The sequence below is a fragment of the Myotis daubentonii genome, chromosome 8 (assembly GCF_963259705.1).
Source record: "Myotis daubentonii chromosome 8, mMyoDau2.1, whole genome shotgun sequence".
Taxonomy (NCBI): domain Eukaryota; kingdom Metazoa; phylum Chordata; class Mammalia; order Chiroptera; family Vespertilionidae; genus Myotis; species Myotis daubentonii.
In genome coordinates this window covers 32,797,384-32,822,134 of record NC_081847.1, presented here as the reverse complement: position 1 = coordinate 32,822,134, position 24,751 = coordinate 32,797,384, and the positions used below count along the sequence as shown (strand labels likewise).

Below are 24,751 nucleotides of genomic sequence, written 5' to 3'. Positions count from 1 at the left end.
GGCCGGAGAGAGGGGTGTCCAAAGCTGGTCCCCTCTTCCAGGGCCCACGCGGTCCCCCACTAGCCGTCCCTCCTCCGACGGCAGGCAGCCTGAGACGGGTCGGAGCGCTCACGGCTCTCAGAGGCAATGCATAGGCAAGGCCTTGGTCTCACGATTGCTTGAAAGAAAACCAGCCGGGCATGTCCTGGGACTGAAATTCTGGACTTTTCAATGACTTTGGAGGAAGGAATTTTATTTAAAATCAAAGCTTTATTCAAAAGATAGGTGAGGAGTTCTACCCATGTACAGTGTGTGTCAAAGATCAAGTAAAGGGAAAAATTCTCACAAGGAATGTGCTTCTGTTCTCTCAATGTGGACTGTCCTTCTGGTAGAGGTGACGTCTCAAAAGGGACCCAGCTGCCCCTTCCGGAGGCCCTGAGGCGGCTGCCGCGACACGGAAACCCGCGCAAGCCGCTGCCTGTGGCCCTGGCCCGCCGTAGTCCGGGCAAGTCAGGCTCCGAGGAGGCTGTGCTCCACATGAAGACGATGTGCGCTGCGGTCACACACACACACCCGCCCAGCGCACCCCGTCAGGACATCCGGCTCAGGCAGCAGGTCTCCGAAACCTGAAACCTGTGTCCTGAGGCCTCTGCATTCCGCAGGAGGGAGGGCGGAGCTGCCCGTGACGTCAGACATCTGGGATGGAGTGGTCCATGGTGTGGCGGAGCAGGGTCGGGGACAACCTAGATACAGCAATGACGACAGTGGCCACACGGGCAGTGCCTTCCCGCGGCCTGTGCCTCCCACGTGGGCCTCCACTTTTATCTCTAAGATTTCCAGCCACCAACCACGCTGAAGGGGGTGGGTGGGGGCGGGCAGCTGGCTGTGCACTGTGAGCTCTGAGGAGGCCGGCAGAGGGGAGTGGGGAGGGGAGGGAAGAAGCGAGGGAGCGCCTTACTTTTTGACCATGTGCTCGTAGATCACGGTGGGGATGATGGTCAGGGTGATGACGCTCCCGGCCGTGGCCAGAATCTCCGTGACCTCTTTGTCCTAGAGAGGAGGCGAGCGAGCGGTCACCCCGGGCCAGGGGTGACTGCAGGCAACGCTATGGCTGGGTCAGCGTGGCCTCTGCTGGGGAGCCACTGGCACCGGCTTCAGGGGTAGGGCTGCCCTCAGGGGAGAGTCCCAGGCAGACACCTGGTGAGGCCCTGCTTGACCGAGAACGTGGACCTCCCCTGAGGCTCCCCTCTGTGAATGGGCCACTCCCCACCCTCGTCTCAAGGGCCAGTCCCCTGGGCCTGACAGAACAGGGCCTTACAAACAGAACTACGCTCCTTCCCCACCCACAGAGGCCCCGAATCTCACCAGCCACATCTCCTATCCCAGCTCCCTGGGCCCGGCCAGGTTCTGGCCCCAAAGCAGGAAGAAAACAGCCATGCAGTAGGGGACATTAGGAGCACCACCCCCGCCGGGCCCGTGGGCCAGCCAGCCTGAGCTGCCCACAGGGGCCGCTTCCTCTTACATCTCACTCAGTGAAGAGGAAAGGCCTGCAGAAGCCGGTGAGATCCTGGGGACACAACACATAAAGTCTCCATGCAAAGTGTGCCAAGCACCCCAACAGCTAGAGCGAAGGCAGCAGAGCCCTGGCCCGTCCAGAGGCTAGAGGCCTTGGCTTCACTCTAGCTTGGTTTCTGTTGTCGGGTTGCTCCAGGATAAAGGGGAGAAGATGTGCTGGACAGGACTAGTGATGGCCAGAGTGAAAGCAGATGAGCTGTGAAGAGATCATCTCAAGTAGCATAGCTCTCTGTGGCCACTTGTCAAGGGGCCAGCCCGGTCCTAAGAGCCTCACACGCTGTGGCTTGGCAGGGTAACGGGTACGCCCGTAACGCAGCCGCGAGCCGTCCGAAAGGAGAGGACCGGCCGCACCTGTGAATGACTGCTCTCAGTTAGGATCCATGAGCGGTAATGCTCTCAAAGGACGGATTCATTCATATCCGAAAGCCGGCTACTCAGAATTGGTACCAGTGTGCCAGCTTTTCAGGTATGGGGTTCCCTTCGGATTGTCACACCTGATCCCTGAGGGGAGAGATGCAGCAGGAAGGACCTAGGACAGACATTAGGAAGCACTTCCTGATCACAGTGAGCTGCCAGAACCTGCCTCCAGGGAAGGCGGGGAGACCACCAGGCACAGGGAAGCAGATGTGACAGGAAAGGCTTGGTGAAGGCCCTTGTGAGGGGTGGAGAATGAATGCCGGCACCCAGGCCATTCTGCAGGGGGACCTGCCTTGTGAGCCCAGAGCCCTGGCTGCAGGAGGGGAAGGGCCTCATCTAATCACACCTGCGATGAGAACCACTCTTATCCAGGGAGCAGCATCAGGTTAGGATAACATTACTTTCACTTGTTCAGGGACCAAAAGCCATGTGACTTGGCATCCTCTGTGGTCCATTCCCTGAAGGCACCCACCTTCAGTCCAAGCCCCTAGCACTGACTCGAGACCACTTATATTTTTCAAAAATAAAAGTCGCTACACACATCCCCTCAAAAAGTGAACAGAGGTCAGAAATGGATTTCTGAAGAACTGTTTTCAGAAACATTCCTGTCACGCGATCTAGGATGCAAGCAGAAGTACCACACAAGTAGGGAGGTATTCATGCAGCCCGTAGCCACCTGGGCACCTGTGGCCTTTCACATGTCACCACACCCCCTCTTTCTGTCACACCTTTGACCTCCATGTGTTAGTATCAATAGCTAATGTTTATTGAGCACTGACCATTGCCCAAAGCTCTATGTACTTACTGTCTTATCGACTCCTTGCAGCAACCTTAGGATGAAGAAACGAGCTCGGATGGTGCCCACAGACATGGGCCCTCCCACCACCCAGCAGCCTCCTGCCCTGTAGCTCGGGCAGAGCCGGCCACTGGCCTACCTTCAGCCCGATGACATTCTGCCCATTCACTTCACACACGTAGTGGTTGGTGAGGAGCCCGTTGCGGGCCGCGGAACTCCCTTTGACCACAGAGACCACTTTCCCCTTCTTGATGATGAAGCCCACGTGGCCGGTGCTGTCCCTGTGCATGGTGACCGTCCGCTGGAAAGGCCTGCCGGAGAGGGACAGTGAGCGGGGCTCGGGCCGGGGCTGCGGGCGGGCAGAGGAGCTCCTGCCACGGGCACTCACCGGTCCCGAACCACCATGACGATCTTCTCTGCTGGAGCCCTCTTCACTGCCCGGTGCGCTCTGTCTGTGCTCCACCCGGCACAGTCGCGCCCGTCCATCTGCAGGATCTGGTCCCCAAAGCGCAGCCCCACCAGGGATGCAGGGGTGTTGACCTGTACCAGCTGCACGAAGAGTCCCTGGGAGAGGCAGGGCCCCAGTCAGCGCGCCCGCCGGGCCCAGGTCCCTCCTAGGTGTTGTTTCCTCCTGGTGCTCTGGGGGCCTATAGGGTGCGGAGACGGAGACGACAGCTCCGCCAGCAGGTACACTGGCTCCCCATTTTCCTGGTGAGGAAACTCCCAGGCCACACAGCTCGGGAGCACCTGAGGCAGAATTTCAACCCTGGCTGGAGGCCGCACCCCCAAGCACTGGACCGCAGCCTCTCCCGATGGCATCAAGGCCCTAGGACAGCCGCCTGGCAGCCAGATCCCTGTGAATCGGGGGGCACGGGGAAGGGAGGCTCTGAGCAGCAGGAGCCCCTGAGAGGCAGCTGGTGGGTCCCTCGCAATCCAGTGCCAGGCCTTGGGCCTTGGGGGAGGGGCCAAGAGGAAAGGGCTGGGCTTGGGAGTTAGGTGGGCCTTGCTCCCAGCACCCTCTGCATCTTCCCCACCCCCACCCCCACCCCGCATTGCCCTCCCCAGCTGCTGGGCTGTGCAGCCAAAGCCCCGAAGGCGCGGAGCTCGGGTGGCGCGGGCTGCTTACGGGTGCTGCCCACCACCCCGCTCCCGCCAGGCCGCCAGCCCCACCTTGTTGATGGCCCGCAGCCGCAGCCCCGTCTTGCCGCGCTCGTCCTTGCAGAGATGGATCTCACGCACCCCGGGCTTGATCTCCGCGCGCCGCACGCCCAGGCTGTTCCCGGACACCGGCGCCACCCGCTGGCCCTGCAGACACCAGGGGAGAAGGGGGTCAGCGGGCCCCTGGGGCCTCGGAAGGAGGGGGAAAGGAGGATGGAATGGGCCCTGGGGCCTCGCCCACCAGCAGATCGGCTGGAGCCCAGAGGGGACCTGACTCCATGAAGCCACTAGGGGGCAGCCAGGTCCACGGCCTTGAAAAACAGCCAGGAAAATGAGGAAAGAGCAGGGCTATACAGAAGAGGCCCTCATTTTCCAAGGCTAATTGATACCCGGTAAAGACCTCTTTAAAATCCACTTTTAAGTAAAAGTAAGTAAAATTACAAAACAGCAATAGTGACCAATGGGAAAAAGTGGTTTCAGTTTGAATTTTTTCTAAAAATAAAAACGAATACTTTCCCCCTAAGATCCAGAACAGGTAACAAGTCCAAGCTCACCACTACTATTAAATATAGGACTGGAAGAACTAGCCAGAGCAATAAGGCAAGAACAGGAAATAAAAGACATACAGATCGGAAAAGAAAAGTTAAATGGTCCCTATTTGCAGATGACATTATGGCCTACTAGAAAATTCCAAGGAATCTATGAGTACACTCCCTAAACTAATAAATGAGTTCAGCAAGGTCACAGGACACAATATCAACATACAAAAATCAATTGTACTTCAATATACTAGCAATGAACCTGTGGAAACCTAAATTAAAAATACAATACCACTTACGATCACTCTAAAAAGCTTATAAGCCCTGGCCGGTTGCTCAGTGGTTAGAGCGTCGACGGAAGGGTTGTGGGTTAGATTCCAGGTCAAGGGGTTGCAGGCTCAATCCCTGACGCCCGGTCAGGGTGTGTGCAGGAGGCAACACATCAATGTTTCTCTCTCCTCCCTCTCTGTGCCCCTCCACCCTCCCCTCCACTCTCTCTATAAACAAATCAACGGAAAATATATCCTCAGGTGAGAATTTTAAAAAAAAGCTTATAAGTTATAAATCTAACAAAACATGTATAGAAATTGTATGTTGAAAATTAAAAAACACTGATAAAAGATATCAAAGATCTAAATAAACATAGAGATTCATGGATTTGAAGAAAATAAAAAAAACTGTCAAATGTCCCCAGTTGATAATACAGATTTGATATCTATCAAAACCCCTGTAAGATGTTTTCTAGATTTAGGCAAGGTTAATCTGAACTTCATGTGAAAAGACAAAGGAACTAGAATAGCTAAAACTATCCTGACAAAAAGGAAAGTGAGAAGACACACTCAACCAAATTTCAAGATTCATTATATAGCTAAGTAATCAGGACAGTGTGGTGTTAGTGGAGGGATGGACACTTATGAAACAGAACAGCCTCCCATAAGTAGGGCCAGCTGTTTTCACAGAGATGCAAGAGTAGTAGTTCAATGGAGAAGGAATAGTTTTTTCCACAAATGGTATAGGAGCAATTGAACATCCATAGCAAAAATATGAACTTGGACCTTTACCCCACACCTCATATAAAAATTAACTCAAATTCAATCATAAATTTAAATGTAAAACATAAAACTATAATGGTTTTAGAAAGGAAAGAATCTTCAGGACCTAGAGCTTAGTGAAAATTCCTTAGGACAGCAAAGCATGACCCACAAAAGAAAAAAAATCAATAAATTGAGCCCCATCAAAATTAAGGGTCTCTGCAAGAGCCCCTTTTAATAGGATGAGAACAGAAGCTACACACTGGGAGGAAATATTTACAAACCACATATCTAATGAATGACTCTAGAATAAAGAACTCTCAAAACCTGACTTAGCCCTGGCCAATGTGCTCAGTGGTTAGAGCAGCCGTGGGTAAACTACGGCCCGTTTGAAATGAATAAAACTATTGAAAAAAAAGACCGTACCCTTTTATGTAATGATGTTTACTTTGAATTTATATTAGTTCACACAAACACTCCATCCATGCTTTTGTTCCGGCCCTCCGGTCCAGTGTAAGAACCCATTGTGGCCCTCGAGTCAAAAAGTTTGCCCACCCCTGGGTTAGAGTGTTGGCCTTCGCACAAAAGAGTGATGGGTTCAATTCCCGAGCAAGGGCATGGTCGAGGGCATGTACCTCGGTTTCGGGTAAACTCTGCTCCCCCGCCCCCCCCCCCCCCAGTCAGGGCGAGTTTGGGAGGCAACCAGTCCATGTGTCTCTCTCACATCAATGTTTCTCTCACTCCCTCCCTCCCTTCTACTCTCTCTGAGAAGCAAAGGAAAAAATATCCGCAAGTGAGGATTAACAACAAAAAAACACTTGACTTAAAAAAGCAAACAATCCATTTAGAAAATAAGCAAAAGATATGAGGAAACATTTCACTGAAAAAAATATAGATAGTAAATAAGATCATGGAAAGATGTTCAACATCACTAGCCATTAGGGAAATGCAAATTAAGACCTTGATAAGATTCCAATAAACACCCATCCTAACAGCTAATACTAAAAATGGTGATAAAACCCAGTGCTAGTGAGGATGTGAAGAAACTGGGGCTGTCATGTGTTGCTAACAGGAAAATAAAATGGTCAAACCACTCTAGAAATAGTTGAGCGATTTCTCTAAAAATGTAAACATTCATTTATCATACAGCCTCGCAATTGCACTCCTGGGCATTTACCCCAGATAAATAAAAACTTATGTTCATACAAAACCTGTCTACAAACATCACAGCAGCTCCATTTGTAATGGAAATTGGAAACAACGGAAGTGTCCCTCAACAGTGTAAGCAAACTGTGGCACATCCACACCATGGACACGGCTCAACAGTAAAAAGGGGGAACTGCTGATGCACGTGACAAGCTGGAAGCGTCTCCAGGGCCTGATGCTGAGTGCAAAGGTCACACACTGTAGGATCTACTGACATGACATTCTGAAATGACGACGTTAAAGGGACAGGAGAGAGAGGAGTGGTTGCCCCGGTGAAGAATAGTGAGGGGGGAGGACAGACATGATTATGAAGGGCAGCTCGTAGGAGACCTTGGTGGGGATGAAACGCCCTGATTGTGCTGGTGGTTACAGGAATCTCTGCAGGTGATAAAACGACACCGAACCCTAGACACACCCTGTACCAATGCAATGCCTGCTCTGACATCATGCTGTCATTATGTAAAACGTAGTCATTGGGAAAACTGAGAGAAGGGTACACGCTTCGGTGCCTTTCTCCGTCCTTCGCAATGTCCTGTGAATCTATGATTATTTAAAAATATAAAGTTAAAAATAAAAACAAAACTTTAAAATATTATAAAATGCATTCAGCTGTCTTATTTTTATCAACACTTGGGTTAAATGCATTTATGTCCGAATTATTGGAACAGAGGGATTAAATCAATGGATTAAAATTGAACGCGATAAACATGACCTTCTTACGTGGAGTGTGGACTTCACAGCATGACTATCAAGGGGTCATTTTTGAGAAACACCCCAGTGTCACTAGCTTTTCTCAGGGTCCCACATGTCCTCATCCTTGTCCGTGTTCTCCTGTGAGATCCTCCCTTGTCAGCAGCTTTGCATGTGGCTGTGGCATTCTCGTTATCACTCCCACCGCCCTCTCGAAATCCTCCAGGCCCAGCAAGTCCCCTCGGCACTTTGCCACTGATTTTCACGGGCTCAGGCCAAGACTGGCCGCCAAGGACACGGACAAATGGCCGCAGGGGTGCTGGACCTGACCGGGAGGGGTCTGTGTGGGGACTGAGTCTGTGAGTGAACACGTTTTCAAGGGTGAATGTTTCTGTCAGGATTTCTCTTGCTCCCTGAGCCATGGAGCTCGGGAATCAAGCCATGTTGTTTAGTTTGGGGACCAGGGCTGGGTGACAAGCTCCTCCCACCTCGCCTCTCACGCTACAGGCAGCCCTTCATGAGAAGCTCCCAGACGCAGGCTGGGTTTAATGTCCTCCCTTCTCCTTCAGCACCCTGCAGCCAGGGGTCAAAGGGCAGGCAGTGGCCCTGCAACCCCAAGGCCCGCGGGACCCCATGAAATCCCACAACACTTGTAATGAGGGCTCAAAATGGGAAGTTCCATCAAGAAATAGGGCTGCAAGAATGTTTCAAAGGCGAGACCAAGAAGGAGGGAGAGTTGGAAGATCTGTGCCCACTTCAGGCAAGAGACAGATACCTACACTGGCACCGTCTGGACTCTGAGGCAGGTTCTGTTGGACTTCTTGGCTGGAGAGGGAAAGACCCATATAATTTTCCAGTTCTGCCAGGTTTGGGTACAAAACTGATGGGAAAGGAAGAAGGAGGAAGAAAGGTGTTACCAAGGTGAGCTTGGCCACAGCTGCTGGCTCCAATGCGGTGGCTCATTTCTAAGAAACGGGGCCTGGGAGTGCTGTCAGCGCCCAAGGATGCAGCTTCTCCCTGAGAACAGTGTTTCCCGGGGTGGGGTGTGTGGGAGAGGAGGCAGGAACACGCGCTGGTGAGGTGGTCCTCTCCCCAGGTCTGAGGGGCAGGGGTCCTGCTCCCTCCAGGAGCAGCCCGGGACCCCGAGTGCCTCATGTACCCCTTTACTTGGCACCGGCCAGACACCCAACACGAAGTACAGGGCTGGCACTGGGGCCATGAGGCCCTGCTCTTAAGAAATCCACAGAAGCAGGTGTCTGACCCAAGGGCAGCTCAGCTCTGGGGACACTGTGCCCGGGGAGGAGGGGAGAACTGAGCCTAAGTTCAAGTTTGCTGCCAAAACCTGCATCACAGACAACAACGCTAGGGGCCACCACAACATCTGGCCCTCAGGCAGCAGCACAGAAGACGGCCCAAAGCAGGGCAGTGAGCGCCTCACTGGGCCGGTTTTCTCCGTGCCCCTCAAAGGGCTCTGGTGAAGGTGGACGTGTCTAGAGCACACAGCAGAGTAGCAGACCAGAGACCAGCACTCGGAGATGCCAGAAGAGGTGACTCTTGGTCATGAGCACCCCACTCACTCACCTGAAGGCTGGGGGACAGGTGTCTCCTGCACAGGCAGGATGGGCATCTTGGGGGTGTCTCTGGCCTGGGCCTGCGGAGAGGTGAGGGGTGCTGGTCAGCTGCGTCTGGGACCTGCCCCCGCCCCACGGAACCGTTGGACCCTAAGAGCGAGGCATTACGTATGCTGGCGGGCCTGGGGGGTGGAGGACATCCATGACCCTTTGAGGTCCAGTGTAGATGTGGTCTCTGAGATGTCCATGTTTCTGGGGGAGGTTCGTGGTCATTCTCTACGAGCCACCAAATGACCCATTTTCTCCCTGAAGCAGCCAGAACATAGGGGCCAACTCCCAGCCAAGTTCTCAAAAAGTCCCAAACTCTCAACACCCACTGAGACCACAGATGGGACGGAGGGAAGAAGGGGCTTGTGGGGGTGGCCAAGAGCCTGCCCTACAGTGTGGGGAGGACTGAACCTGGTGGAGGAGAGGCTGGGACAAAGCAGGCACGACAGAGGCCTGGCCGCAGGTGCCCGGCCGTTTCCATTCCTGCTGTGACCCCATTGCCTTGGCCTCTGGGCACCTGCCCCGCTCAGCAGGCCCTTCGGGGCTGACCTGCATGCCTGGGGCCCAACCACCCACCAACGTCCAAGACCAGCCTCCCTTAGCTGCCCTGGGTGATCCTGAAGGCTCCATCAGGGGCCCAGGCTAACATGGGCCTGGCGACGTACCTGAATGGCTTGGTCCACCTTCAGGTCCTCCAGAGATGGGTACAGAGTGGACATGGCTGCTCCGTGAAACACCCTGCAGGGCACAGAAAGTAAGGAGGAGCGAGGGGTGAGAGGAGGCACAGATGTCCGCCATCTGTCCACGTGAGCCATTTAGCACTCTCAGGATGAAAACGATACCAGGAAGGCACAATTCCCCCCCACTTTGGAAATGGGGGAGCTGGGGTTTGTACCCAAGTCTGTTTGGTACCCCAGCGCATGGTCTCCACCCTTGCAGAGTCCATCCCACCACATTCAATTGGTTCTGGGCTACAGAACCCGGGCTCAGGGAACCACCCAGGACATGCTGGCCGGGAAAAGCAGGACTGGAGGCCACATCCTTCCCTGCCCTGTTTCAAAGATCAGACCTGTTTATGAGACCTACATTCAACCCAGCAGGTGCGTAGCGAGTACCCGCTGCGTACCGGCCTGTTAGGGGTTTGCAAAGCATTGCCCCACCACTACACAGAATCCGGTCCAGTGTCCAGTGGGCGGGGACTTAGTTACAACAGAAAGGCAGCAGGCCCTTCAGAATTCCTTCCCCACCCCACCCCACCCCCCACGCCCCTTTTCACTTCTGGACACTTGAGTTCCTACTGTATAACCCATTTCCAGCCTTGATCTTGGCCACAGTGAAGTGAGACCAATGGAAATTCTTAAAAACAAGCATACAAACTGTAGCAGAATTTTAAAACTCCACAGAGAACAGGAAGGAAGGGGGACCTGGGGGAGCACCATGAACATTTGCCGAATACCTTCTAAGTGTCCCAGAGGAGAGTCGGTAAGGCCTTGGAGCAAGGTATCCAAAGAAATTCAAAGGAATCACAAGTGATGCTTTATTTCCTGCCTAGATGAAATGTGAGGAAGGGGCTGCTTTCAGATTCTTGAATAAATCGAGTTTTTTTCATGTCTCCAGGCCTTCGCATATGCTAGTCCCTCTCTCTGAATACTCCTCTACCCCTTCCACTTCCTGCCTGGCTAACTGCTCATCGTTTCCAAGTCCCAGGTCAGAGCACTCTTCTTTCAGGAAGTCTGCCTTGATTTGTGCTCTCTTCCCCCACCCCCACCCATGTCCTTACTCGTGCTGATTATTCCATTGCCTGTAGTTGCCTCTTAAATGGTCCATCTACCTCGTTCGACTGGGAGTTCCAAAATGGCAGCACTGGGCCTTCTCACTTGTCATGGAGCCCCTCACCCCTAGCCCTAGCGTGGAGACTCACTTGGTAATATTGCCAGAAGCACTACACTCTGCCTGGCTCTCACTTTTCTCTTTAAAGCTTTGATGTCCTAAGGACAACCGCCTTCCTAAGATGGCAACCAGGCCCAGCGGTCCTACAGTCTTGTTTACCTCTCACAGTCTTAGGTGTCTTTTATTTGAATTAGTGCCAACATTGTAAGATATGGAAATATAAAATTCTTCACTTCTAATTGTATTGAAAACCATAAGAACGTTGGGCAATGCAAGAGCAGGGGTCGTGCATAGCAACACTCAGCCTACCTCCAGAGGGGCTGCTGGTGCTTTCCTATTCCCCCAAATACCCAGCCCGCCCGTTTAGTTCCAGATCCTGCCCTCCCCTGGCCTTCGGGGAAGAAATGATCATCTCATGAGATCAGGGATTTCCCAGGGGGAGAGGGAGACTGACGCTGACCTCCTTTAGACCAGCTGGGGGGCCGTCTGCCTGTGGCCTCCCCGCTGTGCACATACTCTGGGAGGTTTTTATCTTAGGACAGTCCTCGGCAGGTACCATCTGCCCAAAACACCCCGTGCCAGCACAATCTCGCACAAACAGCGGTGAGAGGCTACCCCTGCCCTGTTTTTTCCCAACTATGAAGCAACAGGGAGGTTGTATTTTTAGCAGCTGCCCTCTGGGAGAGGAGAATCAGAGAGCCACTTCCTGGAAATCACTCCCAGGCCAGGACCACACAAGCCTTTCTCCGTTCCAGTGGCCCTTCCACCATTGTCACCTGCTTGGTGGTCCCAACTTAGTCTGGGGCTCTGGGGGGCTTCAAGAGGCAGGTATTCCCCTGCCTTGTCGCAGTTTTGAGCAGTTCATGGTAGAGTGGGGAATGCTCCCTGCCAGCAAGCATGGCTGTGCCTCATTCACAGAATGTGAGCGTCCACCATGTGCGGGGGCCCTGGCCTTCTTTCAGTCATGCTGGCCCCTCTGCTTGGCCCACCACCTTCTCTGCCTGGCGCCCTTTCAAGGCTCAGCTCAAAAGCTACTTCTCTGTTTTTGAGGTTACAGGACCCTCTGCTAGTCGGCTGGGCCTTCTTTTGTTCCTAACCTGAGCTGTACTGCCTCTATTACCAAGCTGTTTAGCCTATTTCTTTTAATATATTTTATTGATTTTTTTACAGAGAGGAAGGGAGAGGGATAGTTAGAAACATCGATGAGAGAGAAACATGGATCAGCTGCCTTCTGCACACCCCCTACTGGGGATGTGCCCGCAACCAAGATACATGCCCTTGACCGGAATCGAACCTGGGACCCTTCAGTCTGCAGTCCGACGCCCTATCCACTAAGTCAAACGGGTTAGGGCCTGTTTAGCATATTATACGATTACTATCTGGGCATTTTCTCACACTGGACCCAACCTCAGAAGGGCAGGGGCCTCCCTCCCGCCCACCCACCCACCCCGTTCACCACTCCATGCCTCCCCACCAAACGTGCCCAGCACGTGAAGGCTGGCAAAACTTATTTGACTGAATAAATCAGTGTTTTCCCAAAGCCCAGGGTGGAATTTTGTGTGGGCATTTTGAGGGGACACTTTTAGCCGTCAGGAAGCAGGGAGCGGGGATCTGGACCTCTTGTCATGCACGGAGTAATTCACCACAGAAAATGTCCTCTGTCCTGCAAACCTCAGGGAGGCAAAACACCTGCTTATGACCTGTTTCACCTACAAATACAAAATACACACAATTCCCGCCGGCTTTCACGTACATAGGTTATCCAGAAGTGCATGTACCAGGTCAATCGAGGGAAGTCATACTTTGTTTTGTTCACCATTTTGGAACATCACTGTCGATCCTTCTCACCACACGTCAGTCACCAGCACACACCCATGCGTGTCTGCATTTGTAGCTGCCACAGCGATTCCACGCCTGTATGCAAGTACATTAGCCTGCGACTTAAGATGTCAACTATAGCCGAAGCCGGTTTGGCTCAGTGGATGGAGCGTCGGCCTGTGGACTGGGGGGTCCCGGGTTCGATTCCGGTCAGGGGCATGTGCCTGGGTTGCGGGCATATCCCCAGTGGGAGATGTGCAGGAGGCGGCTGATCGATGTTTCTCTCTCATCGATGTTTCTGACTCTCTGTCTCTCTCCCTTCTTCCTCTCTGTAAAAAAGTCAATAAAATATATTTAAAAAAAAAAAAGATGTCAACTATAGCCCTGGCCGGTTTGGCTCAGAGGATAGAGCATCGGCCTGAGGACTGAGGGGTCCCGGGTTCGATTCCGGTTAAGGGCACGTACCTTGGTTGCAGACACATCCCTAGTGGGTGGTGTGCAGGAGGCAGCTGATTGATGTTTCTAACTCTCTATCCCTCTCCCTTCCTCTCTGTAAAAAATCAATAAAATGTATTTTTTAAAAATGTCAACTATAAACTGTTGGCAAAATTCAGTTGAATGTTGTGTTTTAATAATCCAAACTTAATCATTTTGTCAGGGACGAGCATGATCGGTGTAGCCCAATAGTGAAGTGCGTCATCTTTTATCGTAAATTACTCCGCCCTCCTTTCTCCTTGTACTAAGGCGGGGAGGGCATCCTATCAATTTCTTACCGAGGAAATGGCCGCTGTGGACAAACCCGCCCCCTCCCTCAGCCGCAATTCCCGCTGTCAGATGAGAGCCGCCAAGCACACACTCCATGCCCGGGGCCCAGAGAGCGCCCCGGGGCCCCTGGGATTCGTGCTTCACCCCAGGCCAGCTTCCCAGTCCGTCAGGCCGCCTGCTCATCGATCTCCAGACACTCGGACTCCAATCCCCTTGCAGTTCGATTCCCGCCGGAAGCGACCGCTCCCGGTTGCTAGGAGCTACGGCGACTGCGCAGAGGCACCGCCGGGCCGCTAGGGCGCGCGGTGGCGTCTAGGGCGCATGCGTCCGGCCCGCCCGGCCAGCGCGGGCTGCGGGCGACTCCCCAAATCAGTGGTTCTCAACCTTGGCTGCACATTGGAATCACCTGGGAATCTTTTAAAAATCCTGATTTCTGGGCCTCATCCTCCGGAAATTCTGTTTCTTTATGGGGTGGAGCCACAACATTAGTAACAAAGAAACAGAATTTCCGGAGGATGAGGCCCAGAAATCAGGATTTTTAAAAGATTCCCAGGTGATTCCAATGTGCAGCCAAGGTTGAGAACCACTGCCCAAAATGCTTTCCGGTTGCGGGGTTGGAAATGCCCGCTTCCCCGCCGAGTGGGTTGTTGGCGTGGTTGGTTACTAGAATCCACTCGGCTTTCTTCTTTCTTTTTTAATATATTTTTGTGGATTTCAGAGAGAAAGGGGGGAGAGAGAAACAGCAATGATGAGAATCACTGACCAGCTGCCTCCTGCACGCCCAGCCCTGGGGATGGAGCCCGCAACCCGGGCAAGTGCCCCAACCCAACCATGACCTCCTGGTTCATAGGTCCTTGCCCCACCACTGAGCCACGCTGTCAGGGTTGGCAAGGCGCCCGGAGCTGGCGCTGGCATCCACAAAAAGATCGGGTAAAGCAGCAGATTAAGAGGCAGGAAGAAGGCTTGGCCAGGCCCCGCGGTTCTCTCTTTACCGGCTGGAGGCTACGGGTCAAATCGAGCTTTAAAGGGGCTTGTGCCCCGTGGCCACGGACCCCTGAGGGCCATTTATTGCCTCCGAAGCAATCGGTGCAGTTGAGCTGCTCGCCGCTGACAAGGCTCTGTACCAAGGCGGCTGTGGGAGCGGAGGCGAACAGTCAACACTCCTGCGTTTCCAGCTGCCTGTTGCTCAAACTGAAAAGGAATCTGAACCTACACACACCCTGGCTCCTTAGGACTCGGAAGCGTCTTTGACCGACTAGTTCCTACCCTTTGTGACGTCACCGTCCCGCCCACTCTCTCACCAGTTTCTTGGGGGGGGGGGGGGGTGCACCTGCCTGGCCCTGAGCCGCAAGTGCCTCGGCCCACTCCACACTGATTCACCCAGTGTTCCCAGACGTGTGACTGAGGGATCTGAGCCCCTGCTGCCCAGGTTAGGGGACTTGTGCTTGGCCGAGCAGATCACCTCCTACAGCAAAACTGGACCCACTGCATTTTACAAGGGGTTCAGGCGGGTGGGTTTATTGAGCGCAGGACAAAAGGCGAGGGCAACGGGGCAGGCCACTTGGAGGAAGGAAGGAGACCCTGAGAAGACCGAAGTATGGAGGGTTCAGGAGGGTGGAAGTGGGGGGTGCTATTCCAGGGACAGGGAGGCCCAGGCCAGGAGTCCAGCCGCCTTCCACATCTTTACTACCGCCTGAACCCGTTTTCCCCAGCTTTGCCGCCCCTCCTCAGCCGCCCCACCAAATCCAACCCAAGGTCTAAGCCAGAAGCCTGGGAGTTATCCTCAGCACCTGCTCGTGAAGTCATACAGACCCCTCTTTTCCTTATGATAAATCTCAAACTTCAACTTCGTATTCAAATTCCCATGACCTGACTCCTGGTGCAGCTCCGATCTCACCCTCTTCTACACTCACCTTGCATTTCATTCATTCCAGACAGCTGATCCTAAAACTCAGCCTGCTTGTTCATGGCTGTGCCCTTTGACCTCAATGCCAGTCACGCCTTCTCGCTTCCCCCTTATTCATCTGGTGGACTCCAATTCTAAATTCTCCCAAAAATGTCCACACCCACCGCCTCCCTTTTCTAGAGCACAGGATTTATGTTCACCTATTCAACATTTACTCCACTAATGTTGATTAATCACCTGCTGTGATCAAGGCCTTTGGCATTTCTGGGTGGGATTTCCACTGTTTTGTGTTTGTTTGCCTGTCTTCCCTCTCTGGTCAAGAATGTTGCTCATTTCTGAATCTCCAGTACTGAGCCCAGGGCCTGGCACCCAGCAGGTGTCCTGTTACCATTTCTTAAAGAAATGGAAAAGCAGACACAAAGGGAAGAGAAAGCCCAAGAAGTCCTTTGAACAAATGCCCTGGGCCTAGAAAGGGAGATAAGTCTGCCTAATGAGGCAGATTGAACGTCTGGCTCCCACATGCTGGCAAGGGACGAATTTGCTCAGTTCAGTGCTGATGGATTCCCACAGTTAGCCCCTCTGGAAGGAATTTTCTTCACCCGCTGCACTTTGCAGAATGTCCATCCCTGAGCCTCACTATTTTTTTATATCAGCAATGACAACACCCACAACACATCGGCAGTCAGGTCCTCAGAGTTCAGCCGCATCTTTGGACTCGGGGTGAGAACACTCCTCTGGAACACTGTGTTCCCAAGAGCTGAGGCAAGGGACTCCCACTTGTTCTGTGGACAACTCATCCATCTCAGAAGACAGTGTGCAGGAGGGAAGCGTGGGCTAGAGCCTCAGAAGGAATAGCTCCTGGAAGGCCAAATTAGCCCAGGATTATGGTGAGTCGGAAAGAGGCTGTTGCTAGGCCACCGGCACAGACCCCCTCCTCCTCTCAGGGTGTCCTGCCTGCTAGAGAAAAGCTGGGGACTTCTTCAGAGAATGCAGATGCTCCCGAGCCAGCCCAGGAAAGGCAGGGCAGGGCAGGAGCCAGGACCTTGTGAGAACAAGCATGGACAAGTCCCTTTTGAACGTCATTTCTGTTGTAATGCAGGGAACAATGCATGCATCACAGAGTTATCATGGAGGTTAAAAGATTCTTAAATAGAGATAAGCTTTGTATGCAAAGCACTTACCACAGTGCCTGGCACCTGAAGGGCACACAGCAATCATTAGCTATTGTTCACTCAGTGTGTTTACTGAGCACCTCCATCCCAGCACTGTTCTAGGGGCCAGTAGGAAGGCATTGAACAAAAGCGAAATCTGCCAGAGGAGTGCTAACCTCCTAGCTGAGGATAAGTAAGTGCTTCTGTGTGAGGTGGTGGGAAGCGATGGGGAGAGGGTGGAGGGTAGAGTGTCAGGAGGTCTGGAAGAGCCTCACTACTTGGGGAGGGGGTGGTGGGTAACGAGTAAAAGCCTGAAGGGTAGGGAAGAGCATTCCGGCCAAGGACAGAGAGCTGCCACCTGAGGTAGGACTGCCTGTTGTGTCTAGGGAACATCTGACCAGTGAGGCAGTCAGTGGTTCGGAGGAGGAGTCGCAGTCCCTGGGGCCTCTGGAGAATTTTGAGCAACAGAGTGACATGGTCCAAGTTTCATTTTAATGGGCCCCCTCTGGCTGATGTTTAGAAAATCAACTGGAGGGGCCACAGTGGACACGGGGAGCCCAGGTAAGGAGTGATGGTGGCATTAAGACTTATTAGTTTGGGCTAAGCAGTCATGGCAGTGCGTGCCCGGCACATTGGCTGCATTTTAAGCACCCTTTCCATTGCTGGGGTTCTGCTGTGTGGAGGGCACGTCCTGGCCCCTCATGTCCATTACCTCATTCAGTTCTCCTGATTTTAGGGGTATTTTCAGTCTCCAAATGAGGAAACCAAGTTTTAGATGGGTCAAGCCACTGGCCCAAGATGTTCCTGGCTATGGTAGGGAGGCTGTGGATAGAAACAGCCTCAGGCAGTAACAGAAACTGAGGCCTGCACTCCGTTCTTGTGGAAATCGGCTTCTTTTTGCCTGGCCTTTAAGGGCCCACTTCCAGGAGTAAAGTATGGGTCCCGTCTCCCTGAGCACCCTCACAGGCAGGCAGAAGGAGGCTGGGGCCCTGGCCTGGATAAAGATCTCTCAGCCCTCAAACCTGGCCCAGGACTGGGATCAGAGGAGGAAACCCCAGTTCACATTTCGCTCCCAGAGTGAAGCACCTGGAAAGGAAACTGCCTGGGAAATCCCAAAAAGCTCAGGACAGGGTGAGAACAAACCTCGCTTACCTGGGCCCCAGTCTATAGGGGAGCTGGGGTGAAGGGGGGGCAGATCTTACCTGCAGGCCTGGAGCTGCTGCACGTCCTTCTCCAGTCACTGCCCAGAGAGTCTGTTTCCCTCCCTGGAAGGTGATGGCCCTTGTCACAGCTGCATTCCTGCTCCTGGAGGGTGGTGCCCGCTCCTGGTCAGCTGACTCACCAGGCCTGGGACCGGGGCAGGCCCAGGTAATTCTCTGGGGCAGGGCAAACAGCGGTCACCAGGCCCAGGGGAGGGCTCTGGCCTTTGTCTAGATGTGGAGGTGGGTTTGGAGCACACACAGCTGTTACTATTAAGAGAGATTTGAACCAAAACTTCTTGGCCTTCAGATTTTCATTGGACACCAGTCCTGCTGAACATGAAGGCAGTTTGAGGGGTATCCAGGGTCTTAAAAAATCATGATCCAGCAGTTCCTCTTCTAGGAATTTGTTATAAAAAATAGCCCTAGCTGATTTGGCTCAGTAGATAGAGCGTTGGCCTGCGGACTGGGGCAGTCCCGGGTTCGATTCCAGTCAGGGGCACATGCCCCGGCTGTGGGCTCAATCCCCACTGGGGGGCGTGCAGGAGGCAGCTGATCTGTGATTCTCTCTCATCATTGATATCTCTATCTCTCCCTCTCCCTTCCTCTCTGAAATCAATAAAAATATATTATAAATAAACAAACAAGTAGGCAGTGAGGTCTCAGGGCCCATCACCATGTTGCTTATAATAGGCAAATCTAGAAATCCCAAATGCCGATCATGAGGTCTGATTATAAGTCAGTACCTATGAACGATCACACAGCTATCAACGTTGTTTAAGGAAGAAGCCATGAGGAATGTCCCTGAGATACTGGCATGATCAGGACTGTGATACTCTTCTTGTGATTTGCTTTTATTGTTTTGGAAAGTGGATCTGCATTGACAACGGTCTGGGAGGGCCTATACTAAACGCTGAAAATCTGGATGGTGGTGGGGTTTTGGGTTTGTACTTTTGTGTATATTCTAAGGTGGTGGAGTTTTGTTTCGAAGTTAGTTTTTGCTCTGAGCGCTTATGATTTTTCAAAGCGGAAGCAAATTAAATTTGTTTTAGAAAGGAATTTAGATTGGCTGTGTGCTGGGGTAGGAGGGGATCTTTTCTATAGCACATTTTTGGTGCCTTTTAAATTTTGAAACATTTGAATGTATTACGTATCCCCCAAAAATAATCACATAAAATTAAACAGAAAGGAGGACAAACATTGTTTAGTTCCTGGTGTTTAGTTGTACCGAGGTGCCTGTCACACTTGGTGTCCTGTGTGCGGGGCAGTCCCATGTGAATGACGCAGGGCACCCACACAGGGTGGGGTGAGTATCAGGGCTGCTCACCAAGCCAGGCAGGTCCGGGTCAGTCCCCATGACACGCCTGGGTGGAGCTGCACTAGCCTCGGTGTCAGACCCTGACCAGGGGCCCGGCTGGTGTTCGGCCCCCTGGAGGAGAGAACTGCTCCCCTCTGAGGAGCTTACCGCCAAGAGTCCCATAGGAAACATAAGAGACAATAGCAAGAAAAGCAGCTGTTATTAATTGAACACAGTGGACGAAAAAGGGGCCACATACTAACCCTGACAAGCTCAGGGAGGCCTGCATGGTGGCTTTACAAACTCAGAGGCCGAAAGTAACCACAGAGGAGGATCTGAACGCTGAAATTCCTAACTGAAAGCGGGTCACGGGCGGGAGGGGGCGGGGACGGGAGTCACATCCTAGGCCTGTAGCTTCCCGGGCAAAGGTGGGTCTTTACCTTAAGTGAACCCGTCTGCTGTCTTTTCACACTAAGAGAGCACACCTCTGAAATGGCAGAGTAACCTTTTCCAGGCCCAGCAAGGCCCAGCTGCCTGCACCGGAGCAGGAGGTCCTGGAACCGTTCCTTGTTACCTTGCTCCCGGCGTCCCCCCTCGATGTGCTGTAAATGTCCATTAACTGTCCTGTACCCACCCATGTGAAAGAAGGTTTCTCTATTTTGCCTTTGTACCCAGTGCCAGAGATTTCCCCACTTTGCTTTGTCCTGCCTCCTTAATCTACACTAATGGATTTCATGTAACCCTCCTTCCGTCTTCTCCCTTTATCCCAGTGTATAAAATAAGCTGCCATTCTCCAGAGCATTTTCTCAATCCATTGAGATTTTGCCTCCCAGCAGTTGTCATCAGTTTGGCTCAAAAAACTCATAAAGATTCTCTACATCAGCGGTTCTCAACCTGTGGGTCACGACCCCTCTGGGGGTCAAAGGACTCTTTCACAGGGTCGCCTAAGACCATCGGAAAACACATATAATTATTGTTTTGTGATTAGTCACTATGCTTTAATTATGTTCAATTTGTAACAATGAAACTGGGGATCACCACAACATGAGGAGCTGTAATAAAGGGTTGCGGCATTAGGAAGGGTGAGAACCGCTGCTCTACATACAGGCTTGGAAGCCCCTTCCAGTCCTGCCTGTGGAACTAAAGATCCTGCCTCAGGTGCTTGAAAGGTCTCTCTCTGTGGCTCCTTTCATCCCTGTGAGCAGGTGTGAGAGGGAAGCCCCTTTCCTAATTACACGCTGGAAGGCGGCTCCAAGTCATGTTTTCTCTTCTGTGAGACAAATGCAGCTTGAAGCTGAAGTGTGGACACACCCAGGGCTGTGCCACGTGGTCCTGAAGGATGAAGTAAACCGTGGGTGATGGGCCCCCTTAGGCCAGGTCTTCAAGGCCAAAGAAAAGTAGGAAATAGAGATCCTGACTAAACCAAATGACACCCCTTCTCCCCCGCCGCGCGCACACACACACACACACACACACACACACCTCAATTCATTTAGTCGTGGCCTGAAAGGGCCTTTAAGAGAAGATGGAGGAAAACCAGCCCAGAAGGGTAAAGGACTTGCCTGTGGTCACACAGCACCTCGGTATAGATCTAGGACTAGGACCCAGGTCCCCGAACCCCCACTTACATGTTCCATAGCATGCTAGCCACCTCCCATCTCTAACATCCCTATTTCAGCCACCAACAGTTTCCCTTAGTTTCCTCTATTGTTCACAGAGAGTGAAGCACCTTGTCCAATCTTTCACTGGGCATGACCTTGCTCAAAGTCTTTAGTGGTCCACTACTGAAGGGTCAAATGAGGGCGGGTTAGGGTAAGACAAACTCCCAGACCTCACATTGAAGCCACATGGTCTATAACCCACACTCATTTATTACCTTTTCAATCTTGTCTCCCAGCACCTCTTCCTAGCCAGGTGGGAATCCTCTCCAGTCCAATTCCCACCTCATACCTCATGCCTGTGCTGCTGCTTCTGGAACGCCTTCCCCCTGCCCCCACTCCACCCAGCCAAATCCACTGAGCCCCCCTTCCAGGAAGCTTCCCCAGTCACCCCCATCATGTGGCCTGTCCCACCTCTGAGGGCTGGATCAGACCTTCTAGTTTGTTCTTTGATAGTAATCACCTCTTATTGTTCATGTGTACTGTAGGCTACCAACTAGACTCTAAGTTCCTTGAAGGCAGAGCCTAGTAATTAGGTTTACAGTAGCTATCTACACTAATAAAAGAGAAACATGGTAATTGGCATACGACCGCTACCCTTCCTATTGGCTAATCAGCGAGATATGCAAATTATCTGTCAGCCAAGATGGCGGCTGGCAGCCAGGCAGCTTGAAACTAACATGAGGCTTGCTTGCTTCAGTGACGGAGGACTCCAACGTTCTCCACCTGCCTTGCCGGCCTCTCAGCTGCAACTCTAAGCAACTATGTTGCAAATGTAGAAGCTAAACAAAACCCCAGAAACCTGCTTTACTCAGCGGGGCTTCAGCCAGCTGGACCGCAACATTGTATCAAATACAGAAACAAAGGCCAGAAACCTGTTTTCAGCAGCCCAGGCCTCAGAGCTAAAGCTGGCCCAGAATAAAAAAAAAAAAAAGCGGTTGGGAGCTTCAGTCACTCCCAGCCTGAAAACAGCCCTCAGCCCCTCAGCCAGACTGGCCAGGCACCCCAGTGGGGGCTCCCACCCTGATCCAGGACACCCTTCAGGGCAAACCAGCCAGCTCCCACCCGTGCACCAGGCCTCTATTCTATATAGTAAAAGGGTAATATGCCTCCCGGCACTGGGATCAGCGTGACAGGGGGCAGCACCCAAACCCTCTGATCGCCCTGTGGCTCTGTGTGTGAGAGGGTGCAGCGCCCTAACCCCCTGATCGGCCCTGCTCTGTGGGTGATAGAGGGCGGCGCCCCAATCCCCTCCCCCCCCCCACGGGCCCTGCTCTGTGTGTGACGGGGTAGAGCCATAACCTCCCCATCAGCCCTGCCCTGAGTGTGACAGTGGCGGCGCCCCAACACCCTGATCAGCCCTGCTCTGTGCGTGACAGGGGGAGCTCCTCAACCCCCTGATTGGCCCTGCTCTGTGCATGACAGGGTACAGAGCCCCAACCCCCCTGATAGGCCCTGCTCTGTGCATGACAGGAGGTGGGGCCGCAACCTCCCCATCGACCCTGCCTTGAGTGTGACAGGGGACGGTGCCCCAACCCCCAATCGGCCCTACCCTGAGCGTGACTGAGGGTGGCATCACAACCTCCCAATCGCCCTGCTCTGTGTATGACAGGGGGTGGCGCCCCAACTCCCCAATCGGCCCTGCTCTGAGCCCGACCAGGGGCTGCACCTAGGGATTGGGCCTGCCCTCTGCCACCCGGGAGCAGGCCTAAGCCAGCAGGTCGTTATCTCCCAAGGGGTCCCAGACTGCGAGAGGGCACAGGCCAGGCTGAGGGACCCCCCCCCCCCCCGCAGTGCACAAATTTTTGTGCACCGGGCCTCTAGTATTCAAAATAAAATTGGAAACTGTGCTCTGACCAGGAGATATTTCTGGTTTCTTATACGCTGGTATGAACAATCTTCAAAAGTCTAAAACGGGTATCTAATATCCAGCATACAATCAGAAACTCCCTAACAGCACCCTTGTCAGACCTAAGTAACTAGCCATTGATTGTCCTCCCTGCTGAGCCCAGGGGTGGCTCAAAATCCTCTCACAACAAAGTCAAAGAAGGCTGCCTCCACCTGGATTCCGCCCCTGAGGTGAAACCTCTGTGCCACCCAGTCCCAGTGGGTGCTCCTTGAGGGCAGGGGCTTGTCCGTGAGGGAGGTTCTTAGTCCTAAGGTGGGGGGGGGGGGGCGGGGGGAGGAGCCTTTTTTCTTCCCAGAGCCATTTGTATATTTATAACATCATTCCCAGGCCACACAAAATTATCAACTTAAAAATTAGCCTGCTATATTTGGTCAAACATTTAATTAACTCACCCCTTATGCCATGGCAGGGCCAGAACAAATGATTTCCTCGGCCTCATTCGGCCCGAGGGCCAGATGTTCCCACCCCTGCCCGAGGGCCCTGCCCGGCACACAGTGGGCACTCAGTCAGTATTTACTGAATGAATAAATACCCCTCCTAGGAAAATCCATCACAGTAATAAACTTAATGGCTCACTTATTTAAAAGATGGGCTGGGCCCTAGCAGGTTTGGCTCAGTGGATAGAGTGTTGGCCTACAGACTGAAGGGTCCCAGGTTAAATTCTGGTCAAGGGCACATGCCTGGGTTGCGGATTCAACCCCCTGTGTGGGGCCTGCAGGAGGCAGGCAATCAATGATTCTCATCATTGGTGTTTCTATCTCTCTCTCTCCCTCTCCCTTCCTCTCTGAAATCAATAAAAATACATTTTAAATAAAAGATGGGCTGGGCAGGGCTGCAGCATCAAATCTGAGGCCCAGATCTATGACGTTGCCCATTACTAAACCTCTCTGAGCTACGGTTTCCACATCTACAAATGGGGATCTTGGGACCTGCTTTACAGGCTTATCTTGAGGATTAAATGAATTAGTCATACACCGTACCTAGGACACAGCTGGCTCTCAGTAAATGTTAGTTTCCGACTTCCTCATGGACTCAGTCCAGCTGTAAGCTACAGAAATGCAAGTTATCTGGTTCAAGTGAAAATGGCCTTACCTGCAGCAGGGCTCTGGGCAGAGAAGTACCCGCTGTGCACTCCGGCCTCTGCATGGAATCTTGATGGCATGTCACCGTGGCTGGCTCCTCACAGTGGGATGATGATAACAGGAAGAGGCCGTTGGTTGGCCCCTTCTCCAGGTTGGGTGCTCTGCTGGGCCTGGGGTATTACCCGGTTTCCTCTATTGTTCACAGCAGCCCCAGCTTCAGAGAGTGAAGCACCTTGTCCAAGACCACGCAGCCCGAGGGGGAAGGCCAGGCTTTGACTGTAAATCGCATGGAGCTGCCTGGGCTCCAGGAGTCTCCCATTCCTCACAGCTGAGTCACAGATGTCCCAGGTGGTAGCCGAGTCAGACGCCCAGGGGGCTAATGTCCGACAGTTCCTCACACTTGTCCCCCACTTAGCCCCACCCAGCACCTCAGCCCCTTGCTTGGTAGTGCAGGCACTGGCCAGAGACCCTGACCTATAAGGCCCTCACAATACCCCGACGTGACATCCTGAAGGGGGCACAGCTTAGGCTCAAATCCTTACTGTTAGGCTATGTGACCTTGGGCAAATGACCTCTCTGGACCTCAGTTTCCTCACCTGTGAGATGGGGAAAATGATTTCACTTTGTATTTATTAGCACAAATAAAGTACTCTCGCTTAATGCCTGGCTCAGGGGATGTGCTAACTACATTTGAACTATTATATTTCCATCCATGTTATTGGATTACTGCATTATCCAAGTGAGAAACGATCCATTACTGTTCTTTGTGGAGAGCGGCTACAGTGTTTGGGCAGGTTACCTTATGGTTCGAACCTGTGGTCCCCCGTGGCTGAGTGATATGGGCTGCGGGAGGTGCAGCAAGTAAACACAGCTTGATCAGGTGCATGTAATTGAGTAGATTTGAACATTGTAAACCCTTGACCACGCCCTTACTTTGCATCGTGGAATCTGGCTATAAAATAAAGACTCGGGTTGCAGGCCATGGCACTGTCTCTCTAATCAGAGGGCAGCGTCCCACCTAGCCCCAGCTTTATTCTCTTGTTTGTTGTTTCTAATCTTTCACCAC

The 24,751-nt window shown here is 52.7% G+C and overlaps 1 protein-coding gene across 3 annotated transcripts; it reads right to left on the bottom strand.

Moving 5' to 3' along the window:
* Positions 1-229: 229 nt before the first annotated feature.
* On the bottom strand, positions 230-17,874 carry SDCBP2 (syndecan binding protein 2). Of its 3 annotated transcripts, none has more exons than XM_059705776.1 (9): positions 17,743-17,874; positions 9,676-9,748; positions 8,973-9,042; positions 8,147-8,271; positions 3,938-4,072; positions 3,156-3,331; positions 2,907-3,078; positions 938-1,029; positions 230-722 (listed from the first exon to the last, which is right to left on the bottom strand). In XM_059705776.1, the coding sequence occupies exons 2-9, from the start codon at positions 9,727-9,729 to the stop codon at positions 668-670; spliced, it is 879 nt and encodes a 292-aa protein (XP_059561759.1). In that variant the 5' UTR covers positions 9,730-9,748; positions 17,743-17,874; the 3' UTR covers positions 230-667. The 3 variants fall into 3 exon arrangements, with proteins under 3 accessions (XP_059561759.1, XP_059561756.1, XP_059561760.1); XM_059705773.1 differs by lacking the exon at positions 17,743-17,874 and adding an exon at positions 16,059-16,537; XM_059705777.1 differs by lacking the exon at positions 17,743-17,874 and adding an exon at positions 4,459-4,481 and having other exon boundaries at positions 8,167-8,271; positions 9,676-9,731.
* Between the last annotated feature and the right edge of the window lie 6,877 nt (positions 17,875-24,751).